The 13,148-nt window shown below is 42.9% G+C and overlaps 1 protein-coding gene across 1 annotated transcript; it reads right to left on the bottom strand.

Moving 5' to 3' along the window:
* Positions 1–2,945: 2,945 nt before the first annotated feature.
* Positions 2,946–10,219, bottom strand: si:dkey-185m8.2 (trichohyalin). The gene is made up of 3 exons (XM_054601681.1): positions 10,142–10,219; positions 9,020–9,844; positions 2,946–8,338 (listed from the first exon to the last, which is right to left on the bottom strand). Exons 1-3 carry the CDS (start codon positions 10,188–10,190, stop codon positions 3,039–3,041), a joined length of 6,174 nt encoding a protein of 2,057 aa, XP_054457656.1. The 5' UTR covers positions 10,191–10,219; the 3' UTR covers positions 2,946–3,038.
* Between the last annotated feature and the right edge of the window lie 2,929 nt (positions 10,220–13,148).

Raw genomic sequence — 13,148 nt, 5'->3', positions numbered from 1 at the left:
TTTTGTTTCCCACATTTGTAGACATGATTGACTGTGATGTTCCTGTCTATTGTAGAGCATGTAAATGTGGTCCCATCCATATTTTCCAAAAAGCCTCATTCAGGACCTTAAAAGGCTCCAAATAAAGATAAATTAGGGTTACCGTGTTGCCTTAATCTGAACTAATGCCGGCTAAAACCAAAATGAGTGCCCAAGAGTGGTTTCATCATTCACTGTTTGCTGATATGGAGCAAAGATTCACCTTTGAACTCACAGATATAGTGGTGATTTTTGTTTCCTGAATGGCCTTGAATGATGGCTGTTGGGATCAAAGTTTACTTTAAAAAAAAACCACATTTAACGTGGGTATACTTGTTAAATCCTCGCGCCTAAACCTGTCTGACCTTGGTGTTAATAAACTTTTCCAATTATCAGTTCATTCAGCTAAGGTTAAGGAATGTGTTTTTTATTAAATAGACATGGCAGTGCTTAAAAAAAACCATCCAAATAACCTCTAATTTCTTGTTTCAACAACAAGCAAAACATTCAAACGTTAGGACACCATGTATTTTTTCGGCGACACACATCGAATTAAAAATATACTATATCCTTAGTGACTAATGCATCATTTCAAATATTTTTTTTTAGGAAATACACCCAGTTAGAATAGGCTAACTGGCTGCATGCTTCATATTTAGCTAACGCACAAAAGTGATATCAAGCTAACCTTAACTCTCAGTAAGAGAACTTGATTTCCCAAAATGTCAAATTATTTCTATTCACTGCCTTTTTAAGTTCCTGAATGATGTTTGATACCACTCTGCCACTCATATCTGCACATTTAGTTGAATTTTAGCCAGCAGCCTGTTAGCCTAGCTTAGCACAAAGACTGGAAATGCGGAAACAGCAAAGTTGCTCTGTCCACAGGTGGCACCTCTTAAACTCACTACTAAACATTTATATATTGGTTGTTTAATCTGTATAAAAACAAAAGGGTGAAACCAACAATCTGTGGTTTTTACAGAGGCTAATTTAAAGATCACTTTGCTAAGCTACGCTAACCCTCCTGCTCGCTATAGCTTCATATTTGCTCCACAGACAAGCAGAGCGTATTCCCCAAAATGGCCAACTATTCCTGTTAACCCCTTTTCCTAAATTTAGTATTTGAGATATTAGTTATTTTTGATAATATTGTACTGCAACACAATTTCAAATAAAGCTTTCTTTGCTCAATATTTTATCTTTGGACCGGATGTCTACATATCCATCATCTGGCCGTGAAACATGCATTTCCAATGATGCAAAAGTTTTTGTCTTGCAGCGTTGACGAGGTTAAAACTTTAAACGGCCTAAAACATTTAAAACTCAACCACTAATAACCATGTCTTCTAATTTTTCAGAAAACCACAGTGCACTCTGTAATCAATCCAAGCTTATAATCAATAAATCAAGTGTTGTGATTCTTTAAATGAGCCATGCGATGGCAAGTCTAAGGATTTAGGAATGAAAACGGGCGTTGCTTATGACATTTTATGGCTCCAGTTTGTGTTGGGATAATGTTTAAAACATTATGCTAAAATGTATGAAAATTATGTCTGCATCAACTGCAATTTGACAACTTTTTTATTTATTTTTTTCTCCTAATTTCTCCCCAGACGCTTTGAAAACAGTCACACACCCTGCAGGGATAATCAAAGAAGCAGGGGATCCATCTTGACAAAACACCTTCTCATCTCGCCTCTAAAGGCGGCTCACATTGAAAGGACAGATTAAAAAACATTGCTGCCATGTTAGATACAGACCAGCACTCACACTCCATAATTATTAGCCTGATGATTGCACACGAGTGTTTTCGGCTGTTGCATCTGGCGCCGCGGATGATGGAAGTTGTTGTATGTATCCACCCGTATTTTCCTGGCTGTCAAAAAATTGCATTCTGAGAAAAAGCCGTACTCCTCTCATCAAGAGTCATAATTTACTTGTCAAAGCGGGGGTCCTCTCAGCGAGGGGGAGAGGCTCCCCGGGGTTATAATTGCGAGACGGTTTGGTTCTCTCGGAAAAATGCCTCCAGTCAGGATGGAGCACAGGCCTGCTAGTCGGGCTTTGTGTAAAAAAAAAAGTAGCCATTTACACAGAAAATTGTAAAACATGGTTAAAGAAAAAAAAAAAAAAAAACACCACTTGACTAGCTTCACTATACTTTCACCATCAACTCCTTGTCATCAGTGACTTTCAGCTTCTTTGGTGCTCAGAGAGTCCTCTCTACACTTACACAAGGTCCCCATCTTGTGGAGAAAGAATGAAAGTATTTATTTCCCCGGGTGGAGACACTGCAGGTCGGCTGAGGTTCGCTGTAGAAGTCGGATTTTGCGGCTCATTCAGAATTTTATATGCTTTTTTAGAAGCATTAAATAAGACTTCTATATGAATCATTCAGAAAGCAGGATCTTAAATTCAGTAATTCTCATGTCCCGTACATGAATACAATTTTGACTTTATACCTCTCCTCCACTACATTTCAGAGGAAATTATTATTATTTAATTCCACTACATTAATTTGAAAGCTTGTTACTTTTCAGATTAAGATTACACACAAAAAACTCATAATGTGCCTATAAAACACAATTTATTGTTCATGATTAAACCAGTTGTTGTGACCCCTTACAAAAAAAATAATGGACTAGTTGGGGAGTTTTTGTTACATGTAACAAGAGTGATTGCCCTTTAAATTGTGAAACATTCAAACAAATTAGAGAAAATTTGAGAAATGTCCAAAAAATGTGCAGAAATGTTCTTACCTGCCCCATCAATAATCTCACAACCCCCAAATTGTTCTAAAACTAAAAATGTTTACTTTGTGATAATGATACTTTACTAACTGTAAATAAAGAATCTGAGTACTTTTTTAACATTTTATAATTTATTAAAAAATATTCACAGAACAGGAAAATACACTATTCTTATACGATAAATTCATATATTGTCATCACAGTTCTCTGCTGCCACATCCTCCATCTTCTCCAACAATCCCTCAATCATAGAGTTCCTCCTCTTGTTTCTCACCACATGATACCCCCCCCACATCTCTCCACCAGCCCCGCCAGCTCCCCGTTCCTCAGGATGTGCTGCTCTGCGCTCTCCCCTAACGTTTCCCCCCACGTGAACAGCACCAGCGTGTGCCGCCAAATGTCCTCCCCAAGCAAACCCATGTGCTCCTCCGCCGCCCTCCTGTACTTCCGTGTGCAGGTCATGAAGGCCGGCACCAGCAGGAGGACCACATGCGGTCCAGGGCGACACCAGGAGACGCTGTCGAGGATGCTCGTCCTCTGCGTCGTGTCGGTCGGATCGGGTCCGTGTCGCCACTTCAGACCCAGTGGTTCTGCAACGGCGAGTTGGCGTCCGGCGACCTGACCTCTCCAGGACCTGAACGAGGACCCGTCCGGTTTGAACGCCTCCCCAAAGAGGATGGTGATTCCGGCGGGGGAGCTGGACGACCAGGACTCCCCTAGCACCACCACCCTCAAACCCGACCCAGGAAGGTTTGAGCATCTGTGACCCTGACTTGCTGATAAAAACGTGGAATCTTGAATGACCTTTGACCTCTCCAGATCTTTTTGCCTGCTCATCTCCCCTCCTCCTCCTCCTCTCATCCCTTCCCTTTCCTCACCCGTCTCCATCTCTTTTAGTGTTTCAAGGTGACAGTTATTGCTCTCTGCGGCTGACGATGCTGTTCCCATCCTCTGATCCACCCTTTCCTCGTCTCCTCTGTCTGACTTGCTTCCTCTTCCCTTTTCCCTCCTCTCACTGACCTCTCGGTACATTGAATGCAAGTCGTCCTCTTCGCTCTCAACAGCATCCGTCTGATGGAAACAATCCCTCTCATCGTCATCAACCTCATACTGTCCGTTCTCCACATCTCCACTCACTCTTTTCTTCAACCTTTCCTCTCGTTCTTTAAGCTCCTGTTCCCATTTGCCCAGTTTCTTAAGTGTCACCTTTAACTTCTTCTCCTTGTTGTTGAGTTCTTCCTTGAGTAGAGCCAGGTCTCTCCCCATCTCGTCCAACTGCTGCGTCGTGGAGTTCACATGCTCGTTTTGCATCTGCAGCTCTGACTTCCAGCTGAGCAGCTCCTGCTCTTCATTCTTCAAGTAGTACTCCCTGTCCTTCAGCTCCTTCCCATGATCTTTCAGCCCTTTCACCTTCTCCTGGAGATCTTGACCGTGATAATTTAGCTCTTTCTGTCGGCCCTCCAGAGCTCTCAGCAAGCTCTCTAGCTCCTTTTCCTTTTTCTCTACACTTTGCGCTCTCATGCTCACCTCCTGCTCGTATTTGTCTGTTTCCTCCTGCTCTTTTTGTTGCTTTTCCAAACTTGCTTCCCACTTGCTAAGTTCCTCTTCCTTACCTTCCAACTCTACCTCCTTTTCAACCAGCTCTCTCTCTTTTGCTTCAAGTTCATTTCCTCTTCTGCTCAGGAGCTGCTCCCTTTCTCCTACTTTGTTTTCCCTTTTCAAGAACTCCTCATCCTTCGTTCTGAGCTCACTTTGCTTCTGTACACACTCTCTCATTTCATTCATTTGCCTCTCTGCCTCACCTCGCCCCTCTTTCATCCTCTCTATCTCCACTTGCAATTTGTTATTTTCCTCCTTTAACCCTCCGACCTCCACATCTCTCTCTTTAAGAATGCCTTGTATTTCTGCTTCTATGCTCTTCACCTGCTCTTCATATGCCCTGAGATGTTTCCTAACTTCCTCTTCGCTCTCCCTCTTCAGCTCCTCGTACTTTATTTTGAAGTGCTCCGTCTCTTTTCTCATCTTCTCATTTTGCTCCTGCAGCTCCTCAACTCTCCTCCGACTTTCCTCGTATTTCTCTATGACTTCCTCTCCTGTACTTCTAGCACCATCCCTCTCCTTTGCGATGGATTCCACGCTCTCGTTCCTTCTCGTGATTTCCTTTTCGTATTCCTGGATCATGTTCGTCATCTCCGTCTCCATCTTGTCAGTGAGATCCTTCAGCTCGTACTTTGTCTGCTCGATTGTAAGCCTCAGTTGGACGATCTCTCTCTCGCTCTCTCTGTCTCTCTGCCTCAGCTCTTCATCTTTCTCCTGAAGTTTTTCCATAATTTCAGCATCTTTTTTCCTCTCCTGCTCCGTGTGATGCTGCTGTATCTCGATGATACTGTCTGTTTGGTTTTTAATGCTTTCTTTCAGCTCTTCAATTTCTTCTAAGTAGTTTGAACTTGTGTTTTTTGCCTGATCCATCTCACCGTCTCTGTCTGCAAGAAGACCTTGTGCTTTTGCAATTTCTCTTGTTTTCTCGTCAATGATTTCTGAAAGTCGGTTTAACTCTTTTTCTCCTCTCTCGTCCTTTTCCCTCTGCTCTTCCCGCCATCTTCTCTCCCTGGAGTCAGCCTGTAGTTTAACACTTTCAATCTCGGCTTCCTTCTCCTTTACTTTTCTCTCTGTGTCGTTTAAAAGCTCTAGTTTCATCTCCTCCATCTCTCGTTCTCTGTCCTGCAGTCGCCGCTCTGCCTCCTTCTTTTGATTCAGAATAATTTCTCCTCTCTCTTCGTCTTTCCTCTGCAGGATTTCCTCAATGTCCTTTATATGCTGATTACATTTTTCTATCACTCTTTCCTTTTCTTGGAGTTTTTGCTCCATCTGTTTCTTGTGATTTAATTGATCTCTTTCTCTTTCCTCCTCTGTTTGTCGCAGTTGTTTCTCCAGTTCTTTTGAATGTTCTCTTATCTCCTCTGTTTCTCTTTCTTTTTCCTCCAGTCTTTGCTCCATGTTGTGCTTTAAATTCAAATTTTCTATTTCTTTCTCTTCCTTTTGTTGCAGCTTTTCCTTCATCTCTCTCACGGTCAGTTTTATCTCCTCTGTTTCTTTTTCCTTTTCCTCCAGTCTTTGCTCCATCTCTTGCTTGAGATTCATAACAAGCCTTTCTTTTTCCTTGTCACTTTCTTGCATTACTTCTTTAATTTCATTCATGTGCTGACGTTTTAACTCCTCCATTAGTCCGTCTCTCTCCTGATGTTTTTGAAAAATGTCTTTCTCATGATTTTCTTTCATAATTTCCTTCTCTTTTTTATGTTCTTTTAGCGTTTCTTCTGTTTGGGCAGCATGCTTTTGCTCCAACTCTCTTATCTCTCTTTGTCGTTCCTGCAATTGTTTCTCAATTTCTTCTGCAGACTGCTGTTTCAGCTCTTTTATCTCTCTTTGTCTTTCTTGCTCAATGTCCCTTATTTTATCACTGTACTGTTGTTTGACTCTTTCCACATCGTCCTCCTTCTCTTTCATCGTTCTATCTATTTCTTCCTGGTGTACAGCACTCATCTCCATTAGTTCTTCCATTTCTTTCATTTTTCTTGCCAGTTCTTGTTGATGCTGCTGTTTTAACACTTCAACCTCTTCCTCTTTCTCTTGCATCTTCTGAGCCATTTCTGTTTTGTATTTGAGATGAATCATTTCCTTCTCTTTTTCATTTTCTAGCATTTTTCCTTCTGTTTTGACAAGATACTTTTGCTCTAAATCTGCTAACTCCCTCTTTTTTGCTTGAATATGTTTCTCTGTTTCTTTTTCAAACTGCTTTTTCAGCTCTGTAATCTCTCTGAGTTTTTCTTCTTTTGCATCCTTTATTTCATTGTCATGCTGGTGTTTGACTCTTTCTATATCTTCTATATTGTCTTTCAACTTCTGATCAATTTCTTTTTCGTGTTGAACTTTAATTGTCTCCATTATTTCTTCCATTTCAAAGATTTTGATGGCCATCTCTTCCTGATGCTGCAGTTTTAGGTCGTGTATCTCAGTCTCTTGCTCATGCATTTTTCTCTCCATCTCCTTCTTCTGTTGTGCTTTTAACTCTTCAACTTTCTGCATATCTTTTTCACGTTGTTTTATATTATCGAGAGCTATCTGCTTCTCCTCTGATGCTTTCTCCCTCATTTCTTCCCGCTCTTTATCTTTTTCAAGTAGTTTTATTTCCATCTCTTTTTTCAGTCTTTCTTCCATCTCTGCCATCTCCCTGTTTTTTTCTTGTTCTTTTCTCTCGAGAATATCATCGTGGCGTCTTTTAGTCTCGTCCATTTCTGCTTTTAAAGAAGCAACTTCTTCCATCCACTCCACTTTCTCTTTTTTCTGCAACTCAATGTTTTGTTCCAATCTCTTAACCCCACTCATCCACTCTTGTTTCTTCACTTTAATGGTATCCTCCCTCTGTTTTCTCTCATGTTGACTTTCTGCAACGGCACGTTCAAGGTCGAGCAGCTTCAGTTGCTGCTCGTCAATTCTTTCTTTCAGTTCCTCAATCTCTCTCTCTTTTAGCTCCAGGTTGAGAAGCGCCTCGTGCCTTTCTGCTCGACTCTGGTTTAGTGCTGCGCTGATTCTCTCGTTTTCTATGCTCAGATCCTGTATTTCTCTCTCTTTATCCTCTGTCAGCCATTTCATCCTGTCCTCCAGCTCTCCGATGTCATTCTTCCTCTCGCCCATCCTCCTGTCCTCCTCCTCCTCTTCTTCCCTTTGAACGTCAGCCTTTCCGGGTGACTTCACCTTTTTCTTCCTGTCAAAAAACCACCGGAGTCTTTTCATCTCCCTCTCTCTCATGTTTTTCAACTCGTCATCCTGACGAAGCATTTTATCCCCCATATCCTTCAGGCGCTGGTTGAACTTCTGGTTCCTGTGCCGGCTCAGATCCCTGACCTCCTGAACCAGTCCGGAGAAAGCCTCACACCTGTTCATTGCCGCCATCTTTTCCACCTTCTGCAGGAGCTCCGTCACCTCACTGGAGCCTCGGTTTCCTGTCCCTCCTCCGTCTACGCTGCTGATGACGTGGTACCGGCCCCTGCACTTCTCCAGCAGCCCCTGGAGGTCCTTGCCCCCACTCTGGACGTGCTGCTCGATATCCACCCCCTCTCGAAGCTGATCCCCGTGTGTGAACAGCAGTATCGTGTGTCTCCACACACCATCGCCCAGAAGCTCCAGATGTTCCTTCACATGTGTTGCCCTCACCAGTGTATCCACCCTCAGAGTCAGCAGGAGCGCGTGGGGCCCCGGAGGACACAAGGCCACGCTACCGACAATCTCCCTCTTCACCCTCTCAGGCGTGGAACCCGCTACACCTCCCTCCCAGCCCGGTGTGTCCACCACCGTCACCAGCCGCATGCCCACCTCTGCCTGCTGACGGACGCACTCCTCTGTTACCGCCCCGGCCTGGAAGAAGCCCACACTGCCCAGTATGGTGTTCCCAGCGGAGCTCTTTCCTGTCTCACGCTCGCCCAGGAGAACCAGCCTGACCTCGGGTAAACGTCGGGGACTCTTGGAGAACGACTGGTGGGCGTCCAACTCGGAAGCCTGAAGACCATCGCCTGAGAGGGAAAAAAGGTACAGATATGTGCTTAAACATATTTTGTAAGTGCTCATAAAAAGTTAAGCTCTGTTAAAATTAAAGAAGTTTGGCAACAAGGGGCGAGAAAAACAAGAAACCAAGCCAACAGACACAAAGCTACTACTAGCTTTATTTTTAATGTGTTTTTCACATTAATTTCAAACTTCATATTAATTACCACTTGAAGAAAGCTAGCCCAACATTCACACTTCTTTTAGCTTTTGGTCTCCACCATCTCCTGAAGGAAATATCTATCTGTGAAGCTGCTAAATGCTCCACTTTTTCCACCAGCTAGTTGCTTTGTGCTGGACAGGAAGTGTTAAGTGGTTGTTTCAGCGTTTTATTAGGCTGAAAACAGCTGCCTGCTTCTTTTGCAAATGACCCCGAGCGGCTGTTGGCCAGGAAACCCAAACTATGAATTAAAACATTTATAGGCCCTTTATAGAGCTGAGAGTTAGATGGTAATTATTTGCTGGTTTGACATTAAGGTAGACACATTTCACACCCAGTCATTTGATCTACTGTTAATATAAAACTACTTATTAGTGAAGCTTTAAGCATTCATTTATATTTTCCAATAAGAATACATTCAGCAGGTGTCCAGTGTCTGATTGTGATATGATTTTGTGTAATCAAGAGAACTTGAACAGACAGAACTCACTCGTTAGCGCAGCTTTGATGGTCGTTCTCTGCATCTGCACCTCCATCTGCCTCTGTTTCTTCCTCCTCTCCCTCGCTCTCCTCTTCCCGTCTGCTTCCAGACCCACCATGACGCTATTATCCATCTCTAGATGACTGCTTCCGTTCTTCTTCCCCTCCACCATCTCCTCCAGCTTCCTTATCAGCTCTCTGACCTGCGTCCCGTCTCCTTTGCTCCGGTTATTCACGACATGGTATCTGTTCCCGCACTTCTGGAGGAGTTTCTGGAGTCCCGGGCCGCTCGTCAAGATCCGTTGCTCCATGGACCCGAGGCCCAGCTCGTCTCCCCTGGTGAACAGCAGCATGGTGTGCTCCCAAACTCCTTTTCCCAGCGGCTCCAGGTGCTCCTCTATCTCACTGATGTAGTCGTCTGTTACTGAGGAGCAGGATCGCACCACCAGGAGCACAGCGTGGGGCCCAGAGGGGCAAAGCGACACACTCCGTAAAGTCTCTCTCCTCACCCAGTTGGGAGTGCTGTTGAGCGGGTAGTACCACTCCCAACCCGGCGTGTCCACCACTGTGACTTTCCTCCCCGCCACATCGGCTCGCCTTTTCACGCACTCCTCTGTGGGCTTCCCGCTCTCGAAGCCTCCCACTCCTCCCAGGATGGTGTTGCCCGCCGCGCTCTTCCCCGCTCCTTTCCTGCCCAGTAGGACCAGTCTGAGCTCTGGTAGGACCGAGGGGACGCTGTGGGAGTCCGGAGGGAGGTGTGGGTCCATGACGGCCTGCTGACTCTCATCTGTGATGAAAGGTAGAAGTACTTCTTCAGTGCACCGTACCGGATAAGCTGAATGGCAAAAAACACAGAAGTGTGACATTGATCAGTCATAAAGTCTCTGTTTTACACTTAAAACTACACTTTAAATCATATTTGTTACTGTTTTACCTCAGTAACCATAATTAGATTGTGTATTTGCAAATTAATATAATTCAATCATCATAAAGTGCCTAAACATTAAACTGCATTTACTGTCAGAAAGTACATACTTGTATTATTCACTTCACACACTAAGGTGCCTCTGTACATTTCAACTTTATAATATTTAAGCAAACAAAGAGTGTAAGAGCTCTGCAGTAAACTCACCACCTTCCGTGACGATGACTGGACTACTGTCCTCATCTGTCGTGTCCATCACCTCTACGTTTTGCGTTCTTCCTCTTGTCCTTCCTCTTCCTCTTTTTGGTTCTTCTACAGGAAGCGTTTATTCACCAACATTGTGAAAGAAAACAGGAACACCCTCGTAGTGACTTGATCCAAAATAAAGATTGTTGCCGCACAAACTGAACTGAGAGTGTAGAGGACTTGTCGTGTCACATGACCAGCATGTGGTTTTGTAGCGCGTTCTCATTCAAGATGACAGGAAGTCAAACAATGGCACCGTGTAGCTTCTCTGACACATTGAGGTGCACATGCTCGCATAACACACGAATGCACAGGTGCATGCTACACACAGTTGCAAAGAAGAATCCATGTATGCACATAGAGAACATGTATATGCATGCTGAGGCACACATGCAGGCTTCATGATGAGAACTGCAGAGCTAGTTACCGTCAGACGCTGTCCTGTGGTAAATGTGTGGCATTTCTGTTTCCTTTACCCTGCAGAACGAGATAGAGCTAACTTTGGCCTTGTGGCAACGAGTTCCTGCCTCGAATTAGGCTGTCAAATATATGTAAAGGGCAAAAGAGAGCAAACAGCAGACAAGTTGGTTAATACAAAGTGCAAATGATAACATTTGTGAAAGATTGTTTTGACAAATGTTCGGATCAAAATGTCACTTCAAAACAGAAAGTAACAGCAACACTTAAGGAAGAGCATCTTTCTTCAGCTTAAGCAGTTCCTTATTTTTACATTACACAAATATTATTATATAAAAAGTCTATTCTTGATCCTGGAAACAGGAGTTGGCACAACAATCTCACAACAAGTTCCAAATCAAACTACTGTTTTATATCATTATAAATTCCTATAAATGCCAAATAGGAGGTTAAAGTAAAGTGCTAACTATCACTTTTGGTTTTCTAATTCTGCATCTCCTTCAGAGTTTGTGTCTTTATACAAACATTAGATATTTTTATCCCCTCTAAGTATAAGGGAGTAAAACCTAAATTAACACTGGTTCAAATAAGATCAGAACAGCCAACGATTGATGAATTTCTTAACCAGATATAGATTATTTTCGAACAGTCATCGTTTTGTGTGAAGAGCCAGCACCCTCTCATTACGTCTCTTCCTGCTGTCACTGCAGCTTGGCTGTGTGGTGTTCCCTGGCTGCATACATGGTACAACATGTCCTCACGTCCAGTCCCATTAAGTCCCATGAAAACACACAACAGCACATAAGATCATGTCCTTTATGATTCACCTTTTCCCTCAGCACCAGTCAGGGTTAATAAAAACAAACCCTGTTTATGGAAAGGACTGAGTCAGCCGTATTGATTTGGCGCCATTAACCTCGGTAGAGTTGTTTTTTTAGGTCTGTTAAGTGTTCGGTGAATATTACCATGATGGATGCCTTTGAACATGTGTGCAGCTTTTTGTGAATGTCAAATTAATTACTTTTTATCGGACTCCCAGCAGCAGCAGCAGCAGCAGCAGCAGCACTTCCCTCCAAATATGAGCCATCTAAAAGACTCCATATCATGAATAAAAAATAGCCTAAAATAAAATTCCACCAGCAACACTAAAGCTCACAGTGGTTCTAATTTGCATTGGTATTTGCTGATTAGTTTGCCCCTGGAATTTACTGGTCAATCAAGAAGATAAGTGGTGGAAATGGGAAACACAGAAACATACAGCGCTGTGTTTCCTCTGTAATTTTATTCTGCCGTGGAGCTTGTGTGTATTTTTAGCCGTGCTTCCACATCTGTCACTGACTTTTAATCAATTTTAAAGTAAAGCTTGTACACTCAATCATTTCAAAACATTACAAGCTTGCATCTTTCTGCTTTAGATGTAAATTTAACTTTATTTTATGCTAATGTTTTCGGGTAGTGCTGATGGAAATTCTTTGTCATGGTAGCGACAGATGATTAAATGGACGAATGAAAAGGACGCTTTGTGCACACGCAATGTGGTGGCTCATTTCTTCCTCTTTATTACACTTCAACACAGCGTGGAAAAATAAATTGTGTACATGCTAAAGTGAAAGCAGAACGTGTTCTTAGAAGTAAAGTAGTAGTATCTGTGGAAGTACAACAGTGAAGTAGAAGCAGCAGTAAGAGGATGATGGAAGTGTAACAGCAGTTATATATACGGGGTAATAGTAGCAGTAGTAATAGTACTAGTAACAGTAAAAATGTTGGGGGGGGGAGCAACAGTATGCGTCAGTTGTTGTAGTTAAACATCTACAGCCAGATTCAAGCAGATTTCTGTTGGTACATCTGACTGTGAGCTAACAACTACACCAGTTACGGAGTTTTTTACTGCTGGTAGTGCTTTGGAAAAATGTTTGTCCCTGTTTTTTTTTTGGTTTTTTTTTGATCCACAGTTTGCAGCCAAGAAAAAATAGGCCAAGAAATGTGCCACATGGACAAAGCAGAGGAGGCCTGCTAGCAAACAAACATGTATGTAAACAAAAAAGGTTTCAAAATCTTCCAAATACTGGCTTTGCCAATTTGGTTTGCCACAGGCCGGCTTTAGGTTTGTGTCCGCATCCTGAATCAGACAGCTGCACTTGTCATTCATCACAAGTCACGCATGAGTTCAGTAAACAGGCACTTATTAGTGAAACTCCAATTATAAGGAGCCTACCAGGAACTACCAACTGAACTGAGGCCAGTTTGGCTTCAGTTACCCAAGAAAATCACACCCTCTTTATTTAGAACAGAGGAAGAGGAGAGGACGTACCGTTGGTGGAGCAGTGGGAGTATCCTACCTGAGTAAAGAAAACCAACACCCCAGATAAAAGCATCACACTCGTAAATAAGCCACCACAAACCATCAAAAGAGAGTGGACTCCCAGCACACTGACCACACCTGTGACTGGAGGCTAGAAAAGAGACGGAAAGAATGAAAATTAAATTTCAATCAAACCCTGAAATAAGCAAAATCAACAATATTAAAATAGAGCAGTCGGAGCTTTTCTTG

This window comes from Anoplopoma fimbria, chromosome 7, assembly GCF_027596085.1.
Source record: "Anoplopoma fimbria isolate UVic2021 breed Golden Eagle Sablefish chromosome 7, Afim_UVic_2022, whole genome shotgun sequence".
Classification (NCBI taxonomy): Eukaryota; Metazoa; Chordata; class Actinopteri; order Perciformes; family Anoplopomatidae; genus Anoplopoma; species Anoplopoma fimbria.
This window is presented reverse-complemented; position numbering and strand designations above follow the sequence as displayed.